Source organism: Choloepus didactylus, chromosome 19, assembly GCF_015220235.1.
Source record: "Choloepus didactylus isolate mChoDid1 chromosome 19, mChoDid1.pri, whole genome shotgun sequence".
In the NCBI taxonomy this organism is placed as follows: Eukaryota; Metazoa; Chordata; class Mammalia; order Pilosa; family Megalonychidae; genus Choloepus; species Choloepus didactylus.
In genome coordinates, this window is record NC_051325.1 from 65,609,138 (window position 1) to 65,635,307 (window position 26,170).

Below are 26,170 nucleotides of genomic sequence, written 5' to 3' on the forward strand. Positions count from 1 at the left end.
GGCTGTGAGGCCGCAGATGGGACGCTGAGCAGAACGGAGAGGCTGACTGGGAGCCACGGAGCTGGAGATGGGGTGGCCGTGGGGAAGGGTGGTTGCCGATCAGCCGGGCGAGGACACAGAGCTGCACGGCCAGCGGCTGCTCTCCTGGTGGTCGGGACACAGCCGCTCGGGGCTGGGGGAGCCCTTGCTCTGAGCCCACGGTGGCCCTGTCCCATGGGTGTGCATCTGCAGGAGACAGGGCCCAGTCTTGTGGGGATCCCCTGCCCCAGGCGGGGGGCTGTCTGCTGCAGCTGAGTCACAGTCCACCAGTTAAGGGGTGGGTCACTGGACCAAAAGACTCACTCACGTGGGACCCACTCGCCCTTTTGCATCCAGCCATGTAGACAAGGCTGGCAGGTGCTGTCATGTCACCCCCTAACCTCACGATAAACACAGCTACTGAGCCATGGCTGGCTGCCTGCTTGGGTCTCAGGGACCCTAAGTGCCCTGCCCCTCGAGCTTTCAGCCTCAGCCTGAGGGCCGGACCCACTGCCCCAGGCCCTGGGGCTCAAGCACCCACTTCGCCTCTGACACTTGCGCCCCTCGGCTCTCAACACACCCTCTCCCAGAGTGCTGTCTCTCCATCCTCCCAGGTGAGCCTGGGGTCCTGAGTCAGCTGGGCAGCCCTGGGCCACAGGGGAACGAGGCTCCAGGATCTCCGAGGAGGACAGGTGAGTACCTGGCCGGGGGCTGCGGGGGGGTGGGTACATGCCAGGGAGGGACCCCGAGGGGCAGCTGGGATGCCAGGAGCACGTGGAGGCTGCAGATGCTGTGATAATCCCTCCAACCCCAAGCTGTGGCACACCGGTGGGGGATCGTGCTGTCCAGGGGTGGTGGGGGGGCAGGGACAGCCGGGGGGCGGTCAATGGCCAGGCAGGGCCAAGCAGCAGGCGCTGGATGCAGGCTGCAGGAGAGCCAGGGGCCAGTGTCTCGTGGGGGGAGCTGGGGCTGCAGAGAGGCCATGGCAGGTGGGCACCAAGGAGCCCAAGAGCCCCAGGGAGGGCCTGGGGGCCAAGAAGGTGGAGGCCTGGAGCACCCTGTCGTCGGACCTCGCACCACACAGCAATGCTGGGGGGCTCCCCTCAGGGCAGGGGAAGGTGGGAGCCGGGGCCTCCAGGGAGTCCATTGAGGCTGGGCTAGAGTGGGGGGGATGGACACTGGCAGAGGGCCAGAGCGGGGTCAGGGTCGGGGTCAGCGTCAGGGTCAGGGCTGGCGGGTGCCGGAGGGGCACGGGGAGCCCTGGCAGCCGGCGCGGGCGCAGTGCCGCTTGTGGGAGGCGCGCGCCGGGAGCAGAGTTTGGGGAGCCTGGGTTGGCGCAGGGTGTCGGTGGCGCGCAGGCGCGCGAGAGGGCGGCGGGAGTTGGGGCCGCGGGCGCGCGTGGGCTCAGCAGAAGCCCCTGGAGCAGCGGGTCCTCGTGTTCCACAGGAGACCGTCGGCAGGAGAAGCAGAGGCTCGCGGGGAGAGGGCTGGGGGCGCGGAGGCGGGTGGGGCGGCCGCAGGGCGGGGGCTCGGGGGGTGCGGCCTGGCGGTAGGCGCGGGAGGGAGGGCGCGCTGGCACCTTGCAGGTGGGTGCGGGAGCCCGTCGGGAGGGGATGGGCCGCAGAAACGCCAGGCGCAGGGAGCGGGAACCAGCCGATGACGGGGTGAGCGGCTCCCGCGGAGCCAGCCTGGTTAGCGCGCGGGCAGGGCCGGCTTCGGGCAGAGGCCCCGGAGTCCGGACCTAGGGGCGCAGCAGGAGTGTGGGTGAGCCTGGGGGCCACGGGACCCCGGGAGTGTGCGCGAGGCGGCGGGTCGGGGGCGCGCTCCCAATGATCCCCGCCCCGCCCCCGCGGTGCTCCCACCGCCCACGCACGCGCAGACCCTGGGGGTGGAGGAACGAGGGGAGGGCGGCACAGGTGGGCGCCCTGGGCGCGCAGAGCAGAGGGGAGTAGCAGCCAGGCAGGCCATGGGGGGCGGGGCCTGTGGTGGGAGCACCGAGGGCCCCTGAGTGGTGGGTGGGGGCAGAGCAGGCAGGAGCCGGGCGCAGAGGGGGTGGGTGCTGGTGGCCGTGTCCCAGGCCAGGCCCGGGGACTGACCAGAGGGGCCTTGTCCAGTGACCCACAGGCCAGCTGTAGATGCCCAGCAGGGGAGGGTGGCCTGAGGGGTATCGCCGGGTGGGGGCCGGGCCTGGGTGTCTGAGCTCCGTCCAGCTGTCCGCAGCCCCTGCCGGACCCGTGCGTCCTTCTCTCCTGTAGGAGCTGCCCGGGGCTGCCCCGGTTAAGACTGCACAGGCGCCTGCTGCCTGCACCCTCCCTGGCTGGATCCCCGGACCCCAAGAGCAGACGCGTGTCAAGAACCCTGGAAAGAAGCCCCAAGGGGCAGAAGGAGGAGGGAGAGGGTGGCTGGAGGGAGGGTCAGACGCTGGAAAACCCTCCTCTGTACCGTTTCCAAGTTAAGATAAACCCGATCCCTCACCAAAGCGAGGTGGGTGCTTCTGCAGTGAGGAGGGCAGGGGGCATCCCGGCCACCCCCACCCCCATCTGGGGCCCCCGGGTTCCAGGTTCCCCTGCTGGGAGAGGCCCTTGGGGCAGAGAGCCCCGTCCCTCAGGAGAACCGAGTACCTGGGCCTGACCCCACCTGTGACTGCATCTCACCTGCTGGCCCCCAGTTCCCTCTGGCCCTCAGCCTCCTGCTGCCCCTCTGTCCTGCTGCCCCTGTGGGCAGCACCCCCAGCCCCCGGCCAACCCCACGCCGGCACTCCTCAGCCTCGGACCCCCAGGGTGGGGTGGGCTCCGGAGTCGGGGCGGCCCACCTCGGGCCAGAGGTCCTGTGCTCCCGGGTGGCCTGCAGCAGCTCCAAAGTCCTGATGTCAGGCTCACCTTCATGTTGGGGCCCCAGGGATCTGTCACTCCTTGCCCAGCCAACCCCCTCAGCCCCCTCCTCCCTCTGACCGGCCACCCCACAGCGAGCACCCCGGCCGTCCCCATCCACACACCCGAGACCCTGCCAGGCCGGTGGCTGGGTCGGTGCAGTGCTGAGGGGGTGGCTGGTACAGACTCCGTGAAGAAAGCTGTGGGGACCCCGTTAGGTGCGGTGGCAGCGGGGGCTTTTGGGTGACAGCGAGGAGGGAGCGTGCGAAGGCTGCAGGGAAGGAAGAGCTTCCGGGCCGCGGGCTCAGTGGGTGCGAAGGCTGTGGGGCAGGGCCGCGCTCGGCGACCCCAGAACGGCAGGGGGGCCAGAGCCAGGACAGGGGTGCCCAGCACAGAGTGGGGGGCACAAGGGTCAGTGTGGCAGCCTCAGGGTGGGTGCCAGGGGGGGACGTCGGCCCTGTCTCCCAAGAGCACCAGAAGCCCCCGGGGAGGGGGTTCCGAGCAGGGAACGGACGGGACCCGTGTGTCTTAGGTGACCCGTCCGGCTGGCCTGTGGGTGAGACCACTGGGGCCAGGAGGTGGTGGGAGCCAGCAGAGCCGGGTAGTTCTGGTCGGACCCCTGGCAGGGAGCAGGCACCGTCATCGTGGCCTGAGCCCGGGCTGAGCTGTTGGAGGAGATGGGGGGGGGCTCGACCGGGGGCAGGGGCCTGGGTGGTGCCCCTGGGTAGCCAGGCTGGGAAGGGAGCAACCAGACAGACTGGGGCCGGGGCTCGGGGGGCAGCATGAGTGTCTCCATCGCAGAGGCTGAGGTGACACCACGGGCCGGCCCCACCTGGGGAGTGAAGGTGGGCAGGGGGTCCCAGGAACTGGGTCTGAGGCACCCCATCATTTGGAGGCCACAGGGCAGGGCCATGGGAAGAGGGGAGTGAGGGGTGCGAGAAGCCAGCCAAGAGGTGGCTTCTGTTGTTGTGTCCCGACACGTGTCCCGAGGGTCGTGGAAGATGAGGTGGCAGCTGGGACCCCGACAGGGGCAGGCTCGGTGGGAGGCTTGAGGGGGCCTCAGTGGGTGGATGATGCGGATGGGACCTTCCCTGGAAACGGCGTCCTAGCAGGTGTGCGCAGGTGCAGGTGAGGCCACCCTTGATGAGTGGGTCCCTGGGAGGGGGAAGAGACCGGCACTCGGGGAGCAGCACCCAGAAGGCGCAGGGGCTGCAGGGAGGGCCCGGAGCTGGAGGAGGCAGGGGACGCTGCCCGGGCCCTGAGGGAGCTTCAGACTGAGAGAATAAAATGTTCTGTTGCTTCGAGTCCCCTGGGCCATCCCCCTCCCCTCCCTGGCACACCCACCAGCCTCCCCAGGGTGCTCCCTCAGCTTTTTGTCCTCACTCAAAAGGAACAATCGCCCAAGAGAACAGGCACAAACGTGCACACACACCCAGTGTTCCGGTTTGCTAAAGCTGCCCGTCATGCAAAACACCAGAAATGGATCAGCTTTTATAAAGGGGGCTATTTGGTTGCACAGTTACAGTCTTAAGGCCATAAAGTGTCCAAGGTAACACATCAGCAATCAGGTACCTTCACTGGAGGATGGCCAATGGCGTCCGGAAAACCTCTGTTAGCTGGGAAGGCACATGGCTGACATCTGCTTGCTCCCAGGTTACATTTCAAAATGGCGCTCTCCAAAATGTTGCTCTTGAGGCACTTTGTCCTCTCTTAGCTGCAGCTCCTCTTCAAAATGCCACTCTCAGTTGCTCTGAGTCCTTCTGTCTGTGAACCCCTTTATACGACTCCTGTGATCCAATTAACACCCACCCTGAATGGGCAGGTTCTACATCTCCATGGAAATTATCCAATCAAACGTTTCACTCACAGTTGATTGAGTCACATCTCCATGGAGACACTCATAGGATTCCAATCTAATCATCACGAATACGTCTGCCCCCACAAGACTGCATCAAAGAACATGGAGCTTTGGGGGACACAGTACATCCAAACCGGCACACCCAGCCAGGCGGCCCGATCCGTGGGAAGCAAAGCCGGCCGTGGAGGGGGAGCTCAACCGTTCCAGAAGCTGAGTCGGCGTGGACAGAACTCAGAGCTGGAGGGGGGTCCCCAGGGTCCCGGAAGTGCCTCCAGCTCCCGAGAAGCACCGTCGGCCCCGTGCTCCGGCCACAACCAGCGGGACTGGAAGCAGGTTTGTAGGACAAACGCCCAGAATAACAACAGGTGAGGGACGTGCCGAGTGACGTAAGGCGTCCTGACCCGACGGCGACGACGGCACCACAGGGCACCGCCAGACGCTGCAGCAAGAGGCGCAGGCCTTGGGGACGGCAGGCACCGGGGACAGCGCCCTTCACGGAGGACGCCCGGTCACCGACTCATGGCCTCGTGCTGAGCGGCTGTGGAGGGAGCCGCGGTGTGACCGAGGGGACGGGCGGACTTGGGGGGCCACGCTGGGTGGCCGGGGCGACAGCGAGCCCAGCTTTATCGCCCCCTCGTCTCCAGCACCCTTGCAGTTGTCCTCAGATATGGATCACGGGTGCTTTCTGGGTTAAAATGTGAACGCCGTAGAGAACTCGGATTTCATGTCACAGATCAATCAAGACAGCAGAGGCCACGCACTTGTGGTGCTCGGGCAGCTCAGGGACGGGTCCTTGGCCCCAGGTTCTTCGGGACCCCACCCTCTGCAGCTGGCCGTGGCCCCCTCACCCTGGGCAGACCCTGGAGCCTTGGCTGCTGGCAGCAGAACTGAGTCTGGAGCCGAGGGGCACACGGGGCGCCACGGGAGGAGCAGCCGGCTGCAGAGGCGGGCTCCCCGGGGATGCCTTCCGTGCCCGGCCCGGCCCCGGCATTTTAGCAGAAGCTGCTGCCTGGAGCTTCCTGAGGGCGCCGGCCCAGCACCCGCGTCCCTGCTGCGCACCGTGACCCTGCACACGCGGAGGGCAGCTTGTGGGGCTCAGGCTGCACCTTGGGGTGCGTGGCCAGGGCTGCACCCACCCTTCCCTGTCCCTGTTTCTGCTGTCCCACCCAGAGCAGGTGGGTGAACTGAGGCTCCATGACCCCGGCCCTGCCCCTCAGGAGGCCCCTCCCTGAGGACCTGGAGACCCACCTCACCCCCAGATGCCACAACGGCCCCAACCCCACAGAGCCTCAGCTTCTCCGCAAACACCGACTCCTGCCGTGTGGTCCCTGCAGCAACGCCTGGGCACGTTCAGCCCAGACCCTCGGAGAAGAGGGACGTGGGGTGCGGCCGGCCTGACACCCGGGTCAGGGGCTGCCAGGAGCCCCCCAGCCTCGCAGGTTGGTGTCCCTGCACCCGTGCCCCTGTCCCCAAGGCTGCCCGGCATGTCAGGAGGAGCAGGCCCTGGCAGCTCCAGCCCCACGGAGGCCCCTGAGCACCCGCTGCAGCTGGCTCAGAGAGGGGTGCAGGCAGGGCTCGGCCTTGGGGAGGGGGCTCGGCTCCAGGGTGGGCAGGGCCCGGCATCCAGAGGGCAGCACCCAAGACTAGCAGCAGGTCTGAGCGGGCAGGGCAGGGGTCCCGGGGAGGCCTCAGGGCTGAGCCATGCGGGTGCGTCCAGCTGGTGGAGGCGGGGCCAGCGTGGGCCAGGGCGGGAGGTGGAGGCAGCGCCTAGAGGGCAGCGGGGAGGGACGGTCCGGCAGGCAGATCCCGCCACCACTGCCACCACTGCCACCACCGCCTGCAGCGCCTCCTCCCAGTGACGCGCCCGCGGCTCACTCCCATCTCAGACAGAACCACGGGGCCAGCGGCACTCACTGCCGTCCGTCACCTGCCAAGGCCCAGGGCATGGAGCTGCGGCACACACACACACGCGCGCACGCACACCCACACTCGGCACTGGGGACCATGGAGCCACGGCACACACACATATGCGTGTGCACTCACGCTGAAGGGCACCGGGAGCCATGGCACACGTGCACACACTCAAGGCACTGGGAGCCGTGGTACACATCTGTGCACACACACCCAGAGGCAGGTGACGGGGAAGAGCCCGCAGCGGGAGGGTTCACATGCTCCCCAGGGAGACACCCAAACAGCCAGGCCACAGAGCAGATGTGCACACGCACGTGACAAGCATGGACTCCAGGCCCGGTGGAGAAAGCATTCTTCTCACACGCGTGGAACAGCTGCCCAAAATGACTGTGAATTAGTCCACAAAGAAACTTCCAAATTCTGCAGAATCAAAGTTGTTCCAAATCAATGCAGTGATCACAACTAAAAAAAGAAAGAGGATAACAAAACGCGTTCAAGCACGCATTCAGATGCCAACAGACACACATCACAATAGTCTGGGCGTTATGAGACAAATCAAAAGGGTGACACATGTGGAGCAGAATGACAATACGACAACACCTCTGGGCACAGCCCACGTGGTACCCAGAGGCAATCTGTAGCCTTAGATGCCATTAGTAGGAAAATCTTCAACCCAAGAATTGATGAATAGTAGAACATAAGCCCATCAGGAGTGTGTATTTCTCAGGGCTATGTGTGACTGATTTATTTACAACTTGACCACAGCAGCACGTCCAGGAGACATTTCCCCTCCTGTAGAAAGTCTCGAGGGCCGTGATGGAGACGTGCAGGCACACAGGTCGTTCTGCTTGGTCACCAAGTGGTTGCCGCTGCTCCAGAAATCACGTCCCCGTGGGGAAGGGGCAGGGGTTGTGGCAGCTGGGAAGCCTTCATTTTAACTAACACAGTGTTATCACAGGCCCCCCTTGCAGAGACTGCCTGTGTCTAATGACCAACCCTGCAACTCCAAACAAAACATTGGGTGCACGGTTCAGGGCTGGACGTGGCTTCAAGCCACAGGCTCAGGATAGAGTGGCTTGAACAAGACGGGGGTCTGTGCCTCTCAGTTGCACAGTGGAAGAGGGGCTGGCGGCCGAGGTGCAGCCTCCCCGTCCGGGGCCAGAAGCCTCCACACGCAGTGTCCCCCTGGGGTCCAGGAGGCGGCTCGGTGCCGGCCAACAGGCAGGGGAAGAAGGCGGGAGAAGGGCTGGCCTTGGGCCTTGACTGGTGTTTCCTGCAAGAGGCTCTGCACATTGGGCCGGCATCCCCTTGGCCAGAAATCAGCCATGCAGCCGGGCCCAGCTGCAGGGTGGGAAGGGTGGTCTTTCCTGGGCAGCCGTGGTCCAGATAAAATTCAGAGGCTCTGCCTGGGCAGGAAATGGAAAGGATGTTGGGAGGCAGTTACCCACGCCTGCCAAAGCACAGAGACAAACGTCTGTCAGGTGGTCTCAGAAAGGGGGGTGGGCACAGATGATGTCAGGGACGGAAAGAGGAAAGGCCCAGACAGGGCAGAGAAGCTTAAAGCCACAGGGAACTAAGGGCCATGTCATGCCAACAAATCTGTAGATCCAGATTAAATTGTCTACAAATACAAATTTCTAGAAGTGTCCCCAAGAAAGACTCCCGCGGAAATGGTGACCCAATGAGGCTCCTGGCCCTGACACCTAAGCGGCACCTTGGAGAGGCCAAAGAAAGGAGAGGGAGGCTGACACATCTGAGGATCCCACAGAGGAGCCGAGAGAACCCCTGGAGGACACAGACGGCGGCTCAGTCCTGGGTGAGTGTGTGTGTGTGTGTGCAAGTAAGACGGAGGGAGAGGGAGAGAAGGGGAGAGATGGGGAGAGAGACAGAGCAGGCCACAAAGAGCTGCTACGTGACAACTAACTATCCCCCCCCAGATCTCTGTGCACACATACATGCACGAGCACATGTGCACACACACACGTACACGAGTGTTCACTCACATGCACACAGCACACACATGCATGCACTCACACACAGCACACACACGTGCATGCACTCACACATGCATGCACTCACACACACACAGCACACACATACACAGGCATGCACTCACATACACAGCACACACGTACATGAGTGTGCGCTCACATGCACATGGCACACACACATGCATGCACTCACACACACACGTGCACTCACACATACACAGCACACATGTTCACATGCACACAGCACATCCACCTGTACATGCACAGACTCACACGTACATACATGCATGCACTCAGTGCATACAGTGCACACTCATGCACAGTGCACTCGTGCGTCCACAGCACACACATGTAAACATACTTGTGCATTCATGTGCACATAGCACACACTCCCATGTACACACACGTGTACTCACACGCACACAGCACCATCATCCAGATTTGGGGAAATGAGACATCGAGGAGCAGAGACTCCAGGGGAGACAAACCAGACGCCCACACCAGGTCCAGAAGAATCTGTGTTCTCCTTGGTTGTTAATTTAAAATTATCACCATATTTTCGAAGAGGCAGGGGAGCAGATCAACAGCATGAAACAAGGATTATGAAACAGGCATAAAGAAAAGTCAACTGGAAATACTGCATGTGGATAACACAAGAGGAGAAAAAAGAATAAGTAAAAACCGAACACAGCTGAGAGCACTTGTGACCTATAAACTCAGGTCTCGGAAGTCTCCCAGGGGTCTCGCGGAATGGAATTAAAGCGGTTTCAATTGTTAGCACCCATATAATGGGGGTTCCAAGAGGCAAGAAAGAGTGGCAAGTGGAGGGTGGGAATGAAAATTTGAGAGATGGAGAAGGATTTAGGGTCGCAGGTTAAAAGGGCCAACTGCCAGGGGGGATCGATTTTTAGAATATGCACTTAGACTGACCAAGGCAACAGGAAAATTCTAAAAAGGCTTCCCAGAGGAAAACACGCAGCCAAACCACAGAAGGGTGTCTCCCGGGCTGACCAGGAGAGGGTAGGATGATGGCCTCGACATTCTGGGAGGAAAACACTCAAATTTTATATGCAGTTCAACTATCGCTTAAATGAGGGGGACGCAAACGTACTCTGAAGCCCACCTAGCCTTGGAGCGTATCACACCAGATCCACCAGAAGTTCTCCACCAAGAGGGAAATAATCAGAACTTGCACCAGATTCGCCCCATACGAATCATGCAGCAGTTGAGACCCGAGGGTCTAGATTATTCCAGGGCGGCTGCTCTGTGCCTTGTCTTGCCTGGGAGGGGGAGGCACGACAGAAGCTTCTTTTTTTTAATCAGTTAATTAATCTCTTGATAAAAACATAGATGTCGGTCTTAAGTAACCATCAGGAGGATAAAAACAGGATGTAGAACCTTCAAGCGTAGCTGCCTAGATCAAGTTTCTTCTGTGGAAACACGGGTAGAACGTGTGTAACGCATGTGCTGGGCCTAAGCACAAGTGTCACAAGTTTTAAGGGATTGAAACCAAGCAGAATATTTCTCCAAATACAATGGAATTAAATTAGAAATCAATAACAAAGATTGGAAAATTTGACAAGACATGAATAGGCATTTTACAGAAGAAACATGAATAGCTTATAAGAAACCCAAACTCATCACTAGGTAGAGAAACGCGACTTCAGCTGCAGAGAGACACAACTGCATTCCCGCTGGACCGGCAAGAATGAAGGGACGATGGTGTGGGGGGAGCACCCAGCCCCTCACCAAGTCGATACAACCATGTTGGCAAACTGGTCACGGGACTCGTGGAGCTGAGTGTCTGCACTTCCTACGACCGAACAAGCTGTAAGCAAGAGAAACATGGACGTGCACCAAAATGTTACACAGCAGCATCACACGTCACCACCCCGAGCTGCAAACAAGCCACACGGCTGCGGGACACTGATCACGTGCTTCAACTTGGCGGGCCTGGGCTGGGGGACCTGATCAGCCCCTGGGGAGGGTGGTGGGCACGGGCGACAGCGCCCTCCGCAGCCCCCCGGGCCTGGGAAAGTGAGGCCGGAGGCAGGCCCCGTTTCCTCACCCAAAATAACACTGTTAGGGGAGGCTTGCCGGAGGGAACCGCCTTTTCCCCACCCCCTTATCTTGCCCGGACACTCCCCGTTGCCAGTGCAACTCCCATTACCACCAGTGCGCATACATTGTTGCTAGACACCGTTACCGGAGCAACTCTCGCCCCTTTTCAATCAACCTCCACGCCCTCTCAGAAGCAATCCAAGCCTTTAACCTCTACAGCTACCCCGCCCTCTAAACGCCCGATATAAGCTTGTACTCTCCCCTAATAAACTCTCTTGGTTTCTTCACCCTAAAAAGAAACGTGTCCCGCCTGTTCCTTTCTCGCCGCCCTCCATACTTTGCACGCCACCCCGCCGGGGACCTGGCCAAGTCCCCCGCCTCGCCCTCTCCTCCAGGAAAGAGCCCCCGCCGCCGGTACCCTCCAAGCAATCCTGAGAGCCTAGGATTTAGCAACCGGCCGCCACCCCCCCCCCAGACGAATCAACTGCGACCGCACACGGCCATCACCAGGAAAGCGGATACGTGAGTCACGGTGCAGCCGCACAGCGGAACCCTACCGAGCAGTGCAACAAACCACAGCTGCACGTGGCAGATGAGGACTCAAGGGAAGCCTGTACTTCCATCGGTGAGGTGGGGCACGGGGTGATCGACAGGGCTGGGCTACGTCCTGGGGCGGGCAGGGACTGGACGGGCAGGAGGGGCTCGGGGGTGCTCGCTTCGTGAGAGCAAGCGCATCGAGCTGTGCAGCTGAAGATCCAAGCCCAGCGAGGTTGGCAAATACCAAGAAAGGTCAGCCAGGATCTGGAGCCGCGGAAACTTCTATATACTGACGACAGGAGCATAAGCCGGTACAGCCACGTGAAAGCGCTTGGCATTATCTCCTAAACTGAACACAGGCCCCTTGCCTGAGCTATCCTCTCCGAGGTGTAAAATCCTAAGCAAAGTCCTTCAAACTGTGTGTCAAGAAATCAATTTCACGTGTTGCAGACAGTGCATAGATTAAAGTAGATGAGACTATGACAAAAAATAACAAGCACAGAGAGCACGTAGCGAAGGCAAGTTGCTCCTTAAAATTTCTTGTTATTGATATACATAAATATGAACACGTACTGTGAGTGTAGACCAGGCAAGCCTTTCCGTAAAGGGCTGGAGAGTAAACACTTTCCTGCTGTGTAGACCTCGCAGCAATGCTGCTGTGTTGAAATAGCTGCGTGTGCGCGGGAATGGGCGTGGCGTGTGCCAACGAAACTTAATTTATCGAGGAGCAGTTTGGCCTGTGGAGGGATCGGAAATCTCACACGTTTCTGGTGGGAATGCAAAATTGGACAACACTTTGGAAAACTGTTTGGCAGTTAGATATAAACATAAGTGACCCAGCAATCCCACAGCTAGGTGCTCACCCAAGAGAAAGGAGCACCTACTTCACACCGTGGTCTGTGCACACATGGCCTCAGCAGCTTGGTTCACCACAACGGAAAACTGGAAACGACCCACGTCCATGCCGGGTGGTGCCAAACGGCGGTGACAGAGCTCATCCGGACAACAGAACACCACTCTGCGTTGGGAATGAACGGGCGCCGCAGCAGTGTGGATAAACCCCAGCAACATCTTACTAAGTGGGAGAGGCAAAAAAGGCACAAGCTGTGTGACCGTGTGCGCCAAGGTCAATGACAGGCAACGCTGGTCTCGGTCAGGAGCCTCAGCCGGGACGGGCTGCCCAGAGGGGCTGGGGGGTCCTTTCTGGGTGGCGGCCACCTGGATAGCGGGTGGGGTCATGGTTACTGGAGCGTTTATTACAGCTCACTGAGTCAGAAACAAAAAACACTGGACGGTTAGTGGTGGTGGCAGCACAAGGCTGCGAACGTAATTAACGTGCATGTGGTTAAAAGGGGAAACTAGGTTGTGTATGTACCACTAGGACTGGCAGCACAGTGAACCCTAACGTAAACCATGGACTGTAATTAATAATGTTCTTTCATCAATTGTACTAAATGTACCACACCAATGCAAGGGGAGTATACCAGAACTCTGGATTTTCCACATGATTTTTCTGTTAACCTACAACTTCTCCAATTAAAAAAAAACAAAACAAAACAAAAAAAAACACTGGAAGCAAATATGCCAAAAGAGAGGTGATGGTTAGTTTGCCGTGGTGGAAGAAGGGGTGATTTATTTATTTATTTATTTATTCTCGGGTGGCTTTTCTGAAAAAACATTTTTTTTAAATGCGCAAGGGAAAGGAGCCCACCCACAGCGAAGCGGTCGGGAGGGGCGGGGGCTGCCCGGCTGCGCATCGCGGCTGTCGCGCCTTCGCTGACCCAGAAAAGACCGCGGTGGCTGCCGCGCCCGCCTGCCAGCTCCACCCGGCCGCGGGACCAGGCGTTTCACTGCCTGGTGGCCGTCCACCCGCCAGCGCGCCCACCTGGGGCTCCCCGAGTTCCCAGGAGCTCCGGGCCCGGGGCGGGCTGGGGGCGGGTGCCGGGGTTCGGGCCTCCGACTCAGGTCGGCGTTTTCACAGGTGCCCCCCGGGAGGGGCGGCCAAAGGGTTCCGGTTTGGAGACGGGTCTGCCCGCAGGGGCTCCCACACTTGGGGCAGGGGGAGAGGAGGTCTGCGGAGCCCTCCAGCCCCCGCCGCGCCCCCTGCACCGTCCAGCCCCCGCCGCGCCCCCTGCGCCCACAGACCGCGCCCCCTGCGCCCACAGCCCCGGCCGCGCCCCCTGCGCCCACAGACCGCGCCCCCTGCGCCCACAGCCCCGGCCGCGCCCCCTGCGCCCACAGCCCGCGCCCCCTGCGCCCACAGCCCCGGCCGCGCCCCCTGCGCCCACAGACCGCGCCCCCTGCGCCCACAGCCCCTGGCCGCGCCCCCTGCGCCCACAGACCGCGCCCCCTGCGCCCACAGCCCCGGCCGCGCCCCCTGCGCCCACAGCCCGCGCCCCCTGCGCCCACAGCCCCTGGCCGCGCCCCCTGCGCCCACAGACCGCGCCCCCTGCGCCCACAGCCCTGGCCGCGCCCCCTGCGCCCTCCAGCGCCGCTGCCCGGGACCAGCAGGTGGAACTACAGCCGCGGCCGCCCCAGGGACCCAGAGTCTGTGCCCGGCCGTGAACTGGGGTCAAGTTTTCCTTTAATCCTCCCGAGGGCTCGGGATCGGAGCTGCCCGAGGCCCGGCCCGGCTGGGAGGGGCCTGACTGACGTGGGCGGGGGCGCAGAACTGGGTCCGCCTCGCCCTGATTGACTGGGGGGCGGGGCCTACGGAGAGGCGGGACTTGGACCGGCCCTCGGGGGAAATCCCACTCCCTTGGTAGCTGCCAGCCAGGCAGCCTTCCTCCCCCAGGAGGATCCTCCTGCGCCCCCTCCCCTCCCCCAGGCACTTGGAGACTGAGGGTTGGGGGAATCATGGGAGCTGGGGCAGCACACGCTCACCCACCCCACTTACAGCCAGGAGTCCCGCCCAGAGTGAGGGGCTGCCTGGGGCTCCGGGAGGGTGGCTGACACTGAGCCCCGGGGCCATGTCCACACCTTGGACCCCCACTGGGGCGCGGGAGGCCTCCGCGGCCCTGCTGGTCCCGTGGTCAAGGGGATTGGGGGAGCCTGAGGCCGGGAGGCTGGGCCGAAAGCCCGAGGGCTCCCCAAATCCACAGCCCCCCCACTCCCATTCTTCAGGCCTCTCTTGACTCTCCCCAGACAGAAATAAGGCTCTGCCCAGACCCGCTCCTGGCAAGTTAGATTCAAGTGTTGCCTCTGCAGGGTCAAAGTGAACAGATCTCGGGGCCTTGCAGGGCACTCCAAGCCCTGGGAGAAGCTGAGGCCCCCGGGGGAGGGTCCAGGCCCCCAACTCAGATGCCCGGGCCCCCTGGGCCCCATAGGGGCATTTTGGGACTGGAAGGGGACAAACCCTCACAGCCCCTCGGGCCCGCTGGCACAGCCCCTGGGCATCTGCTGCGAGAGCAACTGGGCAGGAAGATGACACCACACCATGTGCTGGTAAACTTTAATGAGACCCAGCCCGGAGCGCTGCCTTGCAGATAAGAACAGACATTTGCCAGCCCGCTGTCCTTCCCCAGCCCAGCTGCCCTCTCCTGGGCAGGCACCGAGCCGGCACCAGCTCCTGCACCCGGAGGCTGATTTAAATAGATACAGCAGATGGAGGGGGGTAATTCAGCAGATGGTGTGACCCTGCAGAGCCGGGAGTCCAGACTTGAGCCACGATGTCCTGCGGTGGTGACCACGCCCAGCTCCCCGGACCGTCCTTAGATCATGCCGGCCAGCCAGGGGGGCAGGAAGAGGCCGGCCGTCCCCAGCAGGCAGACAATGACGAAGATCCAGAGGAAGATGCGGTCAATGACCATGGCCACATACTTCCAGTCCTCCTTCACCTGCAGACACAGAGAGCAGGGTCACCAGCCCCACTGTCCTCGGGCCTCAAGGTCAATGAGGGTCACCTGGCCACACTGACCTCGAGCCTCGCAGACAGCCAGAGAACCTTCTAGGACCTGGAGCTGCAAGGAGCAGGTCCTCCACTTCCTGCCCTTGTCCCCCAAGGTCACCAGTCACAGGGGCACACCTGCCACCCACCTGCACTGGGTGACAGAGAGGAGGGTCACAGAGCAATGCGTTTGGCCGCAGAGGAGTCAGCGCCTCTCTCGGAGCTCCCGGGGGAGGCGGGTGGAGGGCAGGCCTGGCGGGGTCTGTGGAGCCTCAACACGGGCTCTGTCTGGGGCTCGGCCCCTTCAGGAGCCAGGGTCCCGGGACGGGGTCCCAGTGTGTCCGGGTCGAGATGTGCCCTCAGTCTGTTGAAGTGGGGGGGACACGTGGGGACCATCGAGCCCCCCCCACTTTGCAGATGGGGAAAGCGAGGCCCCGAGGGGGGACGCCCCCAGCCCCTGGCGGCGCAGGGCGAGGGCCAGTCGCATGCTGACGGCAGGGGCCCCAGCCCTGGGCCCATGGCACACGATGCCGCAGTGGTGGCCTTGGGCGACTGTCCCCTGCTCCTGTCCTCCCCGCCCCAGGCCAACTACAGGGGCGGCAGAAGGACCCCCCTCCTGGCCAGAGGCTGCCTCCAGCCAGCGGCACTCAGTGGGGTCTCAGCTCCGTCCCGAGAAGCCTGGAGGTCGGAGCCACGTGCAACACGGCACAGCCCTGGGCTCCGCGAGCAGGGTCCCGTCAGGGGCAGGGGGGCCCGGGGAGGCGGCTCCACAGACGGGTATGGGACAAGATGGCGCAAGACTGGGGGATAGGTGGTGACAGCAAGACGGGGAGGCTGTGCCTGGTCCCCACCTCCTCACGCCTTCCCTGCAGCGACCCAGACACCCTCAGTCTACCCCGAAGGGGCAGGACCCTTTCCAGGCTGGACACAGGCACAGGTACACGTCTGTACATGGAGCGGGACCAAGCCCAGGCCACCCCACCTCACCCCGGTTCCCTCCCCGTGCTGCTGCCGGGGCCACCGTGGGGAAGCACAGGGCCGAGGCCGGGCGACCCGTCACCTCCCCCGGGTGATCCCCAGGAGCAGGGGCTCTGGCCCCACCTGAGACAGGGCAGGGCTTGGTGGGGCACAGCGTTCGGTCCCAGGCTGGGGTGGAGATGCCCTGTCCTGGAGACCCTCCCATGCTGAGGTGCCAGTTGCTCGAAGGGCCCCGAATAACCCCAGATTTAATCAGAGCCCGTGGGGCCGGCTGCGGGTGGGCGTCCTGGGCGGGCCGTCTGCGTGGAGAGACGGGGGAGAGTGGCTGCCTGGGTCCACAGCGGGGCCGGGGGTGGCCTGCAGCGTGGGGCGCGAGGGGGCGCAACACGGCTCCGCACTTCTGCTCTGGTCTTTTTAAGCGATCACAGGTGTCCGCGCGGTTGGAAGCCGAAACCGCCACATGTGTTATTTACAGAGACCACCCGGGCCCCTTCTAAACGAGCAGGTCCGCGGCGCTGACCCAGGGCAGCTGAGGCATGGCCCCCATGGCCTTGCTTCCCTGACGGGCCCCGCACCCCGCACCCTCTATCCGGAGAGGAGACGCGGCAGACCGGAATCTTCCTGCCGCCCGAGGTCGGCTTTGCCCCCAGAGCCTGGTGCTGCATCAGCATCAGCACCGGACCCCGCGGCCAGATGTGCAGGGGCCAAGGAGGGCCAGGGGACAGAGGGGCACGCGGGGGCCGAGGGGCACGGGGCTGAGGGGTTGCGGGGCCAAGGGGACATGGGGCCGAGGGGGGTTGTGGAGGCCTAGGGGTCCCGGGGCTGACACACATCGCACCTCCTTGGCTCTCAGCCGCTCCCTTGTCATGAGTGAGAGCTCATGGCCAAGTGGGCACCGGAGCTGGCCTCCTCCAAGCTGGGCTTGGTGACCCCGAAACTCTCCAGAAACCTTCAGGATGGCTTCCCAGCCCCTCAGGATGCCGAGGAGGATTGCCCGCTCACTTCTCGGGCTTCCTGGTGCTGGCCCTGGCCACGAGCCACCCTCTGCCCACCTTTCGGGAACCCACACGGGAAGAGGCCCAAGAGGAGGGGACAAGAGCATGAGGCGGCGCCAGTGGAGAGGGGGTCCCCAGGTGGGGGGTCCTGGGTGCCGCGTGGGGCCATCGTGAGGACTAAGCCAAGTGAGGGGTGGCCGGGGGCGCCGTCGAGGAGTGGGACCAGCCCCGGGGCTCCCAGGCTTGCCTGTGGGACTGTCCGTCTCCCCAGCTCCCTCCCGGCTCCCTGCCCTGCCAGCGGGGGACAATCCACGGGGGGCTGACCGGAGGCACAGGGCCACGCCCCGGTTCTGCTCCCTTCTCCCTCCCGGCCTGCCTCACCCCTCGGCTTCCCTCAGTCCCTCCCACTGGCCCCAGGATCCCCCAGCCCCGCCCCTCCCCTGCCCACCCCCAGAGCCCTCCCCTTCCCCAGCCCCCAGCTCCCACCCACTCCTCGCCCAGGGCCCCTCACCTCCCCTCCCCTGAGGCCACCCCTCCGCCAGCCCCAAGAGCATCCCAGGCTCTTCCTGGTTTAGAAGGAGCCTGGGGCTCCAGCACCATGAAGAGGGGTGCTGCTGGACCCCTGCAGCCTGAGGGAGGAGCTCCCCTGGAAGCAGACTCCAAGGGGCACCCTCAAAGCTGATGCAGATTCCCAGTGGCTGGTACTAGCCCCCCAGGTGACCCCCGGGACAGACCTTGTGGGGTGTCGAGCCTGGAAAACGGTGCCTGCAGCTGCCCCTCACCCTGCCAGCCCTGGGAGGCTCCCCTGAAGCCTGATGGGGAGACATCCCAATCCACCATCCACGTCCCACTCTGGGTCTCTGGCCCCAGCTCAGCCAAGGAGGCTCAGGGCCGGGGCTGCCACTGAGAAACCCGCTCTGCTCCCCACAGCCCAGCAGCCCCTGAGCCTTGGGCTTCCGGATCAGTCACCTGCACGGTGCATCCACCCGGGTCAGAAGCGCCGCTGGAGCAGTCACGGGGCAGGGACTTACCGAGAAGTCCGCGTCCTCGGCCCTCAGGTGGTCCGCGATGTACTGGACGCCCTCCACAGCCCGGCTCAGGGCCGGCGACAGGGCCGGGTGACACGGGGGCTCTCGGGCGCCTTGGGCTTTGAGCGCGGCATCCGGGGACGCTGCTGCCGGCTCCTTCTTGCACTGGCATCTGCATGGCGAGGGCCGGCCTGGAGACAGGAGTGTGGCCAGGGGTCCGCTGGCCTGGGTGGACGCGTCATCTCGGGGGACGTAGTACTGGACGCTCTGAGACCGGCCCCGCACGCTGCCCTCCTGGGCTCTGCCTGGACCGGACACCTGCTGGGCGCTCAGGGACCGGGTCTGGGCGAGCCCTGGGGTCTGGGTGCTGTGGGGCGAGGGTGGGGGGCCGGACCCCTGGGCCTCCGAGGGCGAGCTGTGCAGCGGCCCCTCCGGGTGGGCAGCGGGTGGCAGGGTGCGGGTCCCCGGGGGCCCGGCCTCGAGGCGCCGGCAGCGGTGGCCATGGGGCGCGGGCGGCCGCTGCATGCCCAGCAGACGGGGCGCTGCCTCCAGGAAGGCCCGGCGCACCCAGGCGGGCATGCGGTGCGTGCGCGGCGAGCGGTGGTGCACGTTGAGCACGAAGACGGTGATGACGATGGAGAGCGTGACGAAGAGCAGCGTGAAGAGCAGGTACTCGCCGACGAGCGGCACTACCAGCGAGGTGGGCGGGATGATCTCGGTGATGAGCAGCAGGAAGACGGTGAGCGAGAGCAGCACCGAGATGCAGAGCGTGACCTTCTCGCCGCAGTCGGACGGCAGGTAGAAGACGAGCACGGCGAGGCAGGACACGAGCAGGCAGGGCACCAGCAGGTTGACGGTGTAGAAGAGGGGCAGGCGGCGGATGACGAACGAGTAGGTGATGTCGGGGTAGACCTCGGCGCAGCACGCGTACTTCCGGGTGCTGTAGCGGCCCACGGCGGCCACCAGCACCCACTCGCCGCTCTCCCAGTAGTCGAGCTGGTCCACGTGGCCCTGCAGGCTCACCAGGTCGATCCGGGCCTTGTCGTAGGTCCAGGACCCAAACTTCATGGTGCAGTTCTGCTGGTCGAAGGGGAAGAAGGTGACGTCGATGCTGCAGGAGCTCTTGTAGATAGCCGGGGGCGCCCAGCGCACCCGCCCGTCGTGGAACAGGTGGGCTTTCGTCAGGTGCGTCACCGTGAAGTCCCCGTCCGCGCTGGGAGGGGAGACAGAAGCAGGCGGTGAGGACCCCCCCCCAGGATGCCTGCAGGCAAGAAACACGCCCCCCCCAGGACCCCTGGGGCCACCCGAAGGCTGATGTGGAGATCGCCGTCACTCGAGGGGTCCCCCCACCACCCTTTCTCATCCTCTACAAGTGGTGAGCACTGAGGGGGGCGGGCAGGAAGCCTCGAGGGTACCAGGGCCAGCGGTTGGGGGTCCAAGCAGGATGCAGTCCTGCCTGGTGGGGAGGGCATGTGGGCACAGGTAGCAGCCCCTCCCCACATTCCTGACCTCAAAGTGGGGGTCCAGGCTCCTCCGCAGGACAAGGAGGCCCAAGCCCAGGCCACCAAGGATGCCAGGGTGGGGACATGAAGCTGTGCCACCAGCTCCTGAGCTGCCACCCGGACGGCTGCTCCTGGCACCCACAGTCATGCTGAGGGCCATGGATAGGAACCAACCGCTGCCGGCCCCTTCCTCCTCAACCCACCAGGAGACCTCACAAGGTGCCCCTGCCCCTCGGGGTCTGGGCCCAAACTCCAGGTGGGGCCCCTGCTGGAGCCCAGACAGGAGAGCGGAGAGGGCAGCTCATGGCCGGTGGCCGTGCCGGGGGTGCTGAGCCCCTCCACACATCTTTTCAGTCGGCTCAGCGACGTCCTGCACAGATGGGGAAACTGAGGCCTACAGGACGTCACAGGAGCAAAGACCCAAGCCCAGGCCACCAAGGATGCCAGGGTGGGGATGTGAAGCTGGGCCACTGACTCCTGAGCCCACGTCCTGACAGACAGCTCTGCACCCCACCTCACTCGGGGGCCAGGGTGGGTGGGAGGCGAGGGGCTGCCCCGGGGCCATTCTGGGGCCAAAGCAGCCCCAAGCTGGTGGGGACATGGGGACATGGCCAAATGGCCCCCACAGGGCCCCTCTCTCCCCTGGAGCCAGAGGACAAGCCCGGACCCCCCAGCATCATGTGCGACCTGGCTACCATGCCGCCCATGGAGGCCTCAGTTTCCCTACTGCCCCATCCAGTCCATTCCCTCTGATTGTGGGGGTGGGGACCCTCTGGGCAGCTCCACCCCAAAACCCCGATGGGGACCTCCACTGCACACATAATAAGCTCTCTGCAGCCACAGCTGGTGTGCATTGTGCAGGCCCTGGAACACCGGGGACGCCAGCACCCCCCACTCACTGCAGTCCCGAGCCGGAGGCACCCAGCCTCTCGGGGATGCCCTCCCCTCGGCAGGGCCCCGCTGCCGGCACCTCCCACCCTCCACTCCCTTTCGCACCCCACCTCTGGCCTGGTGGCTGCACCCTGAGCTCAACGGTCATCCACCAACACCTCCTACACCCAAATCCAGCGACCACCCTGCCCGGCCCTGGGGGCAGCCTCTGCCCAGGGTCACGCCGAGACCACAAAGCTCAGCATTCAGGTCCTTCGGTGGCCCAGCCGCACCCCCACATCCCACCCCCACCTGACCCCTCTTCCCCACCTCCACGCCCACCATTGGGTCCCACTCCAGCCTCTGGGACGTCAGCCCTGCTCCCCAGGGCCCCCACCTGTACCCTGAGCCTCTGTGCCTTTCCCTGCTCCAGCCCGGCCTGGCTGCCTTCCAATTCCCCGAAGCCTTAGTCCCCACACCCACGCTGCCTCCGCTGGGGCCAGCCAGACCCGGCCCACCGGCCACCCTGAACCCCGCCTTGGCTCAGAGGTTTCACTGCAGCTGGAAAGAGGCTGACAAAACCGAACTCTCACGGTGCATTCCAATGAGGGTGCAGAACGGAGGCCCTGGCAACAGGGGGCGGCCCTGGGAGGCGGCAAGGGGTGGGGGCTCGGGGCGGGGGCTTTGGGTGGGCACCCAGGGTGGGGGCTCAGGGCGGGGACTCGGGGTGGGCACCTGGGGCAGGACAGGTGCTCGAGGCAGGGCGGGGGCCCGGGCAGGGCACACTGGCTCCGCACACGCCGCTGAGTGCGCTCGCTCCTCGCACCTGCTGCTCCCTCTGCCCCGTTTCTCTCCGTCGCCTTCGAGGCGCAGTAGACACCCCTACGTGGCCACGTGTCCCTGCTCAGCGGAATCCTGCAGGGCCTTCGCGGTCCCCGTCAATGAGTACGTGAGGCCCGGGCGGCTGTGCCCCCAGCCTCTGCTGTCGCCCATTCCACGCTCACCAGCCCCAGAGCACCAGGCACCAACCCCACCCTGGCTGAGCACCCCGTCGGGAGCAGCTGGGCCGTGCCGCGAGTTTCCACGGCCTCAGAGGAGAGACAGGGGTGTTGGGGAGACTGTGGACCCCGCCCTCCCGAGCCACTGTCCGGGAGCCGGTCCCAGATCCCAAAGCTGCTTCTCTGCAAGGCTCAGTGGACCCGGGCCTCAGTGCTCCTGGGGGTCCCTCAAGGGGTGACATGGACAGGCTCCCCAGGTGGATCTGGTGCCAGATTCCAGGAAAGGGGGGGGATTTGGGAAGTGGACCCCAGAAAGCGCGTGGCGCACGCTGGCCGTTTCCAAGAGCACAGGGCCAGCCGCCACCCCTCACCCCACTGACCTGCCCCCCAGGGTATCCCCCAGATAAGCTTCTCTGAGCCCCTGCACGCCCGGCTGTCCGCGCTGCCATCGTTGGGATCGGTTAAGCTGGAGACGAGCCTGCTCTGTCTCAATCGACAGGAATATGTTCTAGGTCAGGCCAAGCTCCCGGGGGACGGGCCTTTGTGCAGGAGCCCTTTGGGGGTTGGTGGTGGGTGGCAGAGGGCTGCGGGCAGACTGTGGGACCAGCAGGAAACGAGAGCTTTGGTTGGCGCCTCCTGTATACACTGCGGGAACCCCTGCTGGCAGAGGCCCCAGCCACGACATCAAGAGCTGGTATCAGTGGGTTTGGGTTAGGGGGGCAGTGACCCAGGGACTGGGAAATGTCGGGGGATCCCTGGGCTGGGCGACCCCAGAAGGCCCAGGGAAGGACGGGCTTGAGGAGGCCAGCTCTTCGGAGGCCACTGTCTGCCTGGCTGTTCCTGGAAGCAGCCCTGCTCGTAGGCCCTCAAAGCCAGCTACGTGCTCAGACATCAGCTCGGCGTCCCTGGAGACTGGTGGCCGGGCCTGGCTGGGCCCAGAGCTTTGCTTGCCCAGGAAATGTGATGGGCTGGAGCTCGGGGACTTGGAGGTGACATCCACGGAGCACAGCCACGGGACGGGTCGGGGAGGGATGGGAGTGAAGGTGAAAAGGCAGGGGACGCGGGCACGAGGCTAGGGCAGAGAAGGTGGCTCTGCCAGCTGCCTCCCCCTCCCGAGAGCGCCCACGTGTCTGCTTTTCCTCCAGAACGTGAAGTGAATAAGGCACGTGTGGGGCGCATGGGGCGGGGGCCCATTCCGAGGCACCCGAGCTGGTGGGTCACAGAGTGTGACTCGGGGGAGGCTGAGGCCCAGGTCGGGCTGGCTGTGCAGGACGGACAGAGCCCATGCCAGGATGGACAGAACCCATGCAGGATGGATGGAACCCATGTCAGGACAGGTGGAGCCCATACCAGGACAGACAGAGGCTGTGTGCAAGACGGACAGAACCCACACCAGGATAGACAGAACCCAAGCAGGACAGATGAAACCCAAGCCAGGATGGACAGAGCCCATGCCAGGATGGACAGAGTCCATGTCAGGATGGACGGAGCTCCTGCCCAGGTGCACGGGGCTGCACTTGAGCCCCCCCTGCACTGCCCTCAGCCCCTGGTGGCCCTGCAGGCACCCACCGTCCTCAAACCTCCGTGCTCCCCCTGTGTTCCGCTCACGTGTGTGGGGCCCAGACGCGGCCCTGACCTCCCGGGACACTCACTTGTTGTAGAGGACGATGTCTGGCCGCCAGATGAGCTCTGAGGGGATGCGGATGGAGGTCACATTGTCGTAGTCTGCGGGGTCCCAGCGCAGCTTATAATCGTGCCACTCCTGTGTCCCCGGCAGCCAGGGGTGGGGGGAGCCAGGAGGATGAGAAAATCAGAGTGGGCGAGGGAGGCGGTGGGATGCAGGGGAGACGAGAAAACCCAGCGGGGTGAGGGGAGGTGGGGAGGGAGAGAGGAAACCACAGGGGGCCGGGGGAGGCAGGGGGTCAGGAGGGATAAGACCACAGAGGTTGGCGGTGGGGGATGTGTCACCCCTCCCACCCACCTGCTTCACCCACACGTTCGTTGTCATCATCTGGTTCTTCTCATCCTAGGACACAAACGGGAAGGGACGTCATGATCCCCCTTGGTGCCAGGCGGCCTTCGCTGGCCGTGAGAGTCTCTATTCTCTGTCCCAGCCCAGGGCACGGCATTTATGAGGGTCAGGGCTGTGCCCGGTGGACAGGCTACCTCAGGAAGGAGTGAGCTCCTTGTCCTTGGAGGCAACCAAGCCCAGGCTGAGGCCCCACGGGGACCTGGGACATGAGAACCCTCTGCCCCAAGCACAGAGGCAGGGACAGAGGAGTCTAAGGCCACTCTGCAACCCGGAGTGGACAGGCCAGTGGCTTGGGCCCCTGAGGGAGGTGGGCAGGGGTAGCCCCAGGTCACCGTGCATAGGTTTACCGGCCGCGGGGTGAATCGTGCCCTCTGGTGCCCCCAGCCCCCTGCCACCTGCTGTCTGGACCCTGGCCCTTCACACCCCATCCTATCGGCTGAGCCCGTCCAAATCCCACTGAGGCACGAGTCATTTAAGACCCATCCTTGGGGGCAGCCAGGCTTCAGACAAGTTTGGAACCTTCCAGTAAAGAGTGCCAGGCCCTGTGCAGGGCGCAGGGGTCTGTGGGGGGCAGGACGCCCCCTCCGCTGTTCCCCACGCCCTGCTCAGTCTGAGCCAAATGCTGGCCTCTGGGGTCTGCAGCCCCCCCGACCTTTGGTCCCCCTGGTCCAGGGCCGGGGGATGAGCCCAGGCCAACCCGTGGTGGCTCCTCAGGACGCGGGGTGGAGAGGCAGGGTCTGGGGGCTTGGCCCTCCAGGAATGGGGGCCACCATCCCCCAGATCAGGGTGAACAGATGCACCAGGAGCCCCGACTCAGCCCAGGAAACCCACGCGACGGCGGAGCAGGGAAAGGACCCTGCAGGGCTCAGACCCAGGGCACGGCCCCCCCGGGGACGGTGCCGCTCGGCAGCCCTTGGACCTGTCCCCACCCCAGAGCTGGCGCCGCCCTGGAGGGGCCTGAGGGCAGAGGGGCCGGGACCCCAGGAGAGCTGTCCTGCTTGGGAGGAGACGGCCATTCCCCGTCCCTGCTCTGCCCCAGGCTCCAGGGGGCCTCGATGTCCACGTGCTCTCGGGTGCACAGCGCAGACACCCGGCACCGTCCTGGCCGGGAAACTCTGGGATGCCCCCAGGTTCCAGCACCCCCCAGACACAGACCCTCAGTGTCTGAGCTGCTGGATGGAATGGACAGAGCAGCCCTTCCCCTTACGGACATGGTGCGGGCCGGGTCGGGGGGGCCTCCTCAGTCTCCCGCCGGCCTCGGGCTCCTGAGTCCCAGGGAGAGCCCACCCTCTGGGCTCCCCCCACCCAGGCATCCACTGCACGAGAGCTCCGGCCAGGGCCACCCCCTCACCCCATCTTCTCTGCTGTGGCCACAGGAGGGACCTGCCCGGGGACGCCGTCAGCACCAACCAACCCCGGCGTGCCAAGGGCCTGGGGACAGTGGGTGCTCAGCACGGTGGGCACACCTGCATTGGCACGCGTGTCAGTGTGTGTGCACGCATACAGTGTGGTACACAGGTGTGCACCTGTATGTGTATGTGTGGTCCTGTTCATGTGCTCACAGGTGAGCAGGCGTGCATGCCTGTACTCATGGGTGTGTGCATGCGGGTGTGTGTGTCATTAGCCAGTTCCAGGGCAGACAGCAGAGCCGGGAGCACCTCCCGTGCCTGTGTGGGTTGGCCAAGGGCCTCGGAGTCTCGGAGCTGGACATGCTCTGGGTGTCTTCTCCCGGGAAAGCTGGGGGTGATGTGGCAGTGTGGGGAGCAGAGGGGGCTCAGGGAGGAGGGGATGTGCCGCAGCAGACCCGGAACCCTGGGCCTCTGCCAGGCCCCACTTTGCAGCCTGGCCAGTGTTTGCAAATGTCAGCAGGGCCTGTGAGGCCCGGACAGCTCGCATTGTCTCTAGCAGAGCTCCAGCCGGGGCAGTTCACAGGCAGGACCCAAGGCCCCATTCCAGCCACCTAAGGGGAGACTGGGGGTCTGGCTCTGGGCAGGGCTAGGACAGGACCCACTGGCTGGGGAGCCCCTGCCACTGCTGCCAGCACTAGGCCCGGGGAACCCTGGACCCCGCCTTGCAGAGGGGCTGCCGGGCACTGCAGGGGCCGGCCCTCCACACAACCCCGCCGTGGACAGCCCCACACTGGCCTGTGCCTCCCACGGGGCGAGCTGCCGGCGCTTTCCGCCCTCTCCAGGGCCACAGTCTCAACTGCCCCAGGAATCCAGCCTCTCGGCATTTTCTGTGTTGAGAGGGAGGAAGGGGCAGGGGCTGGGGCTGGAAACACGGACCCCAGCCTCTCCGTCAAGGGACGTTGTGCGCCGTGGAGGCCCCGGCTCAGGTGCGGCCAGAGCCAACTGGTCAACGGTCAGGCCCAGCAGCCCCGGCCAGGGACACGCTGCTGTGTGGAGGGGAGATGTGGACAGGGGTCCTCTGCTCGTCCCCAGAAGCTCTCCGGGCCCCCAGGCCACCTCCAGGCACGGTGCAGCCTCCCCACGGCCCCCGCCCCACCCCGCAGCACCCACCACGTCAATGAGCTGCGCGATAGACAGGCCGAAGCCGACGAGGACCACGTCCGAGATGTTGGCCACGGGCCGAGACCACTTGTTGTAGCCGGAAAAGAGCTTCTTCAGCAGCCGCT

The 26,170-nt window shown here is 64.2% G+C and overlaps 1 protein-coding gene and 1 long non-coding RNA gene across 5 annotated transcripts; one reads left to right on the top strand and one right to left on the bottom strand.

The window, feature by feature from the left end:
* Positions 1–4,773: 4,773 nt before the first annotated feature.
* On the top strand, positions 4,774–10,704 carry LOC119515788. The gene is made up of 3 exons (XR_005213145.1): positions 4,774–6,185; positions 8,299–8,473; positions 10,296–10,704. It is a non-coding gene; the product is annotated as an uncharacterized LOC119515788 (long non-coding RNA).
* Positions 10,705–14,754: 4,050 nt separating this feature from the next.
* Positions 14,755–26,162, bottom strand: CHRNA4 (cholinergic receptor nicotinic alpha 4 subunit). 4 transcript variants are annotated; one of them, XR_005213066.1, is made up of 6 exons: positions 26,055–26,145; positions 23,485–23,529; positions 23,156–23,265; positions 18,137–19,346; positions 15,163–15,286; positions 14,975–15,082 (listed from the first exon to the last, which is right to left on the bottom strand). XR_005213066.1 is itself a non-coding variant. In XM_037811551.1 (5 exons), the coding sequence occupies exons 2-5, from the start codon at positions 23,512–23,514 to the stop codon at positions 14,957–14,959; spliced, it is 1,476 nt and encodes a 491-aa protein (XP_037667479.1). In that variant the 5' UTR covers positions 23,515–23,529; positions 26,055–26,162; the 3' UTR covers positions 14,755–14,956. The 4 variants fall into 4 exon arrangements, 3 of the variants coding, with proteins under 3 accessions (XP_037667479.1, XP_037667478.1, XP_037667477.1); XM_037811551.1 differs by lacking the exon at positions 15,163–15,286 and having other exon boundaries at positions 14,755–15,082; positions 26,055–26,162; XM_037811549.1 differs by lacking the exons at positions 14,975–15,082; positions 15,163–15,286 and adding an exon at positions 16,295–16,409.
* Positions 26,163–26,170: the final 8 nt, after the last annotated feature.

Excerpts from the sequence above, each read along its gene's own strand:
- CHRNA4 (XM_037811551.1), bottom strand. The coding sequence starts at position 23,514 with ATGATGACAACGAACGTGTGGGTGAAGCAG. Across the intron at positions 19,347-23,155 it reads GACATCGTCCTCTACAACAA|CGCGGACGGGGACTTCACGG; the intron begins GTGAGTGTCCCG and ends CTCCCCTCCCAG. Across the intron at positions 15,083-18,136 it reads CCGAGGACGCGGACTTCTCG|GTGAAGGAGGACTGGAAGTA; the intron begins GTAAGTCCCTGC and ends CTGTGTCTGCAG.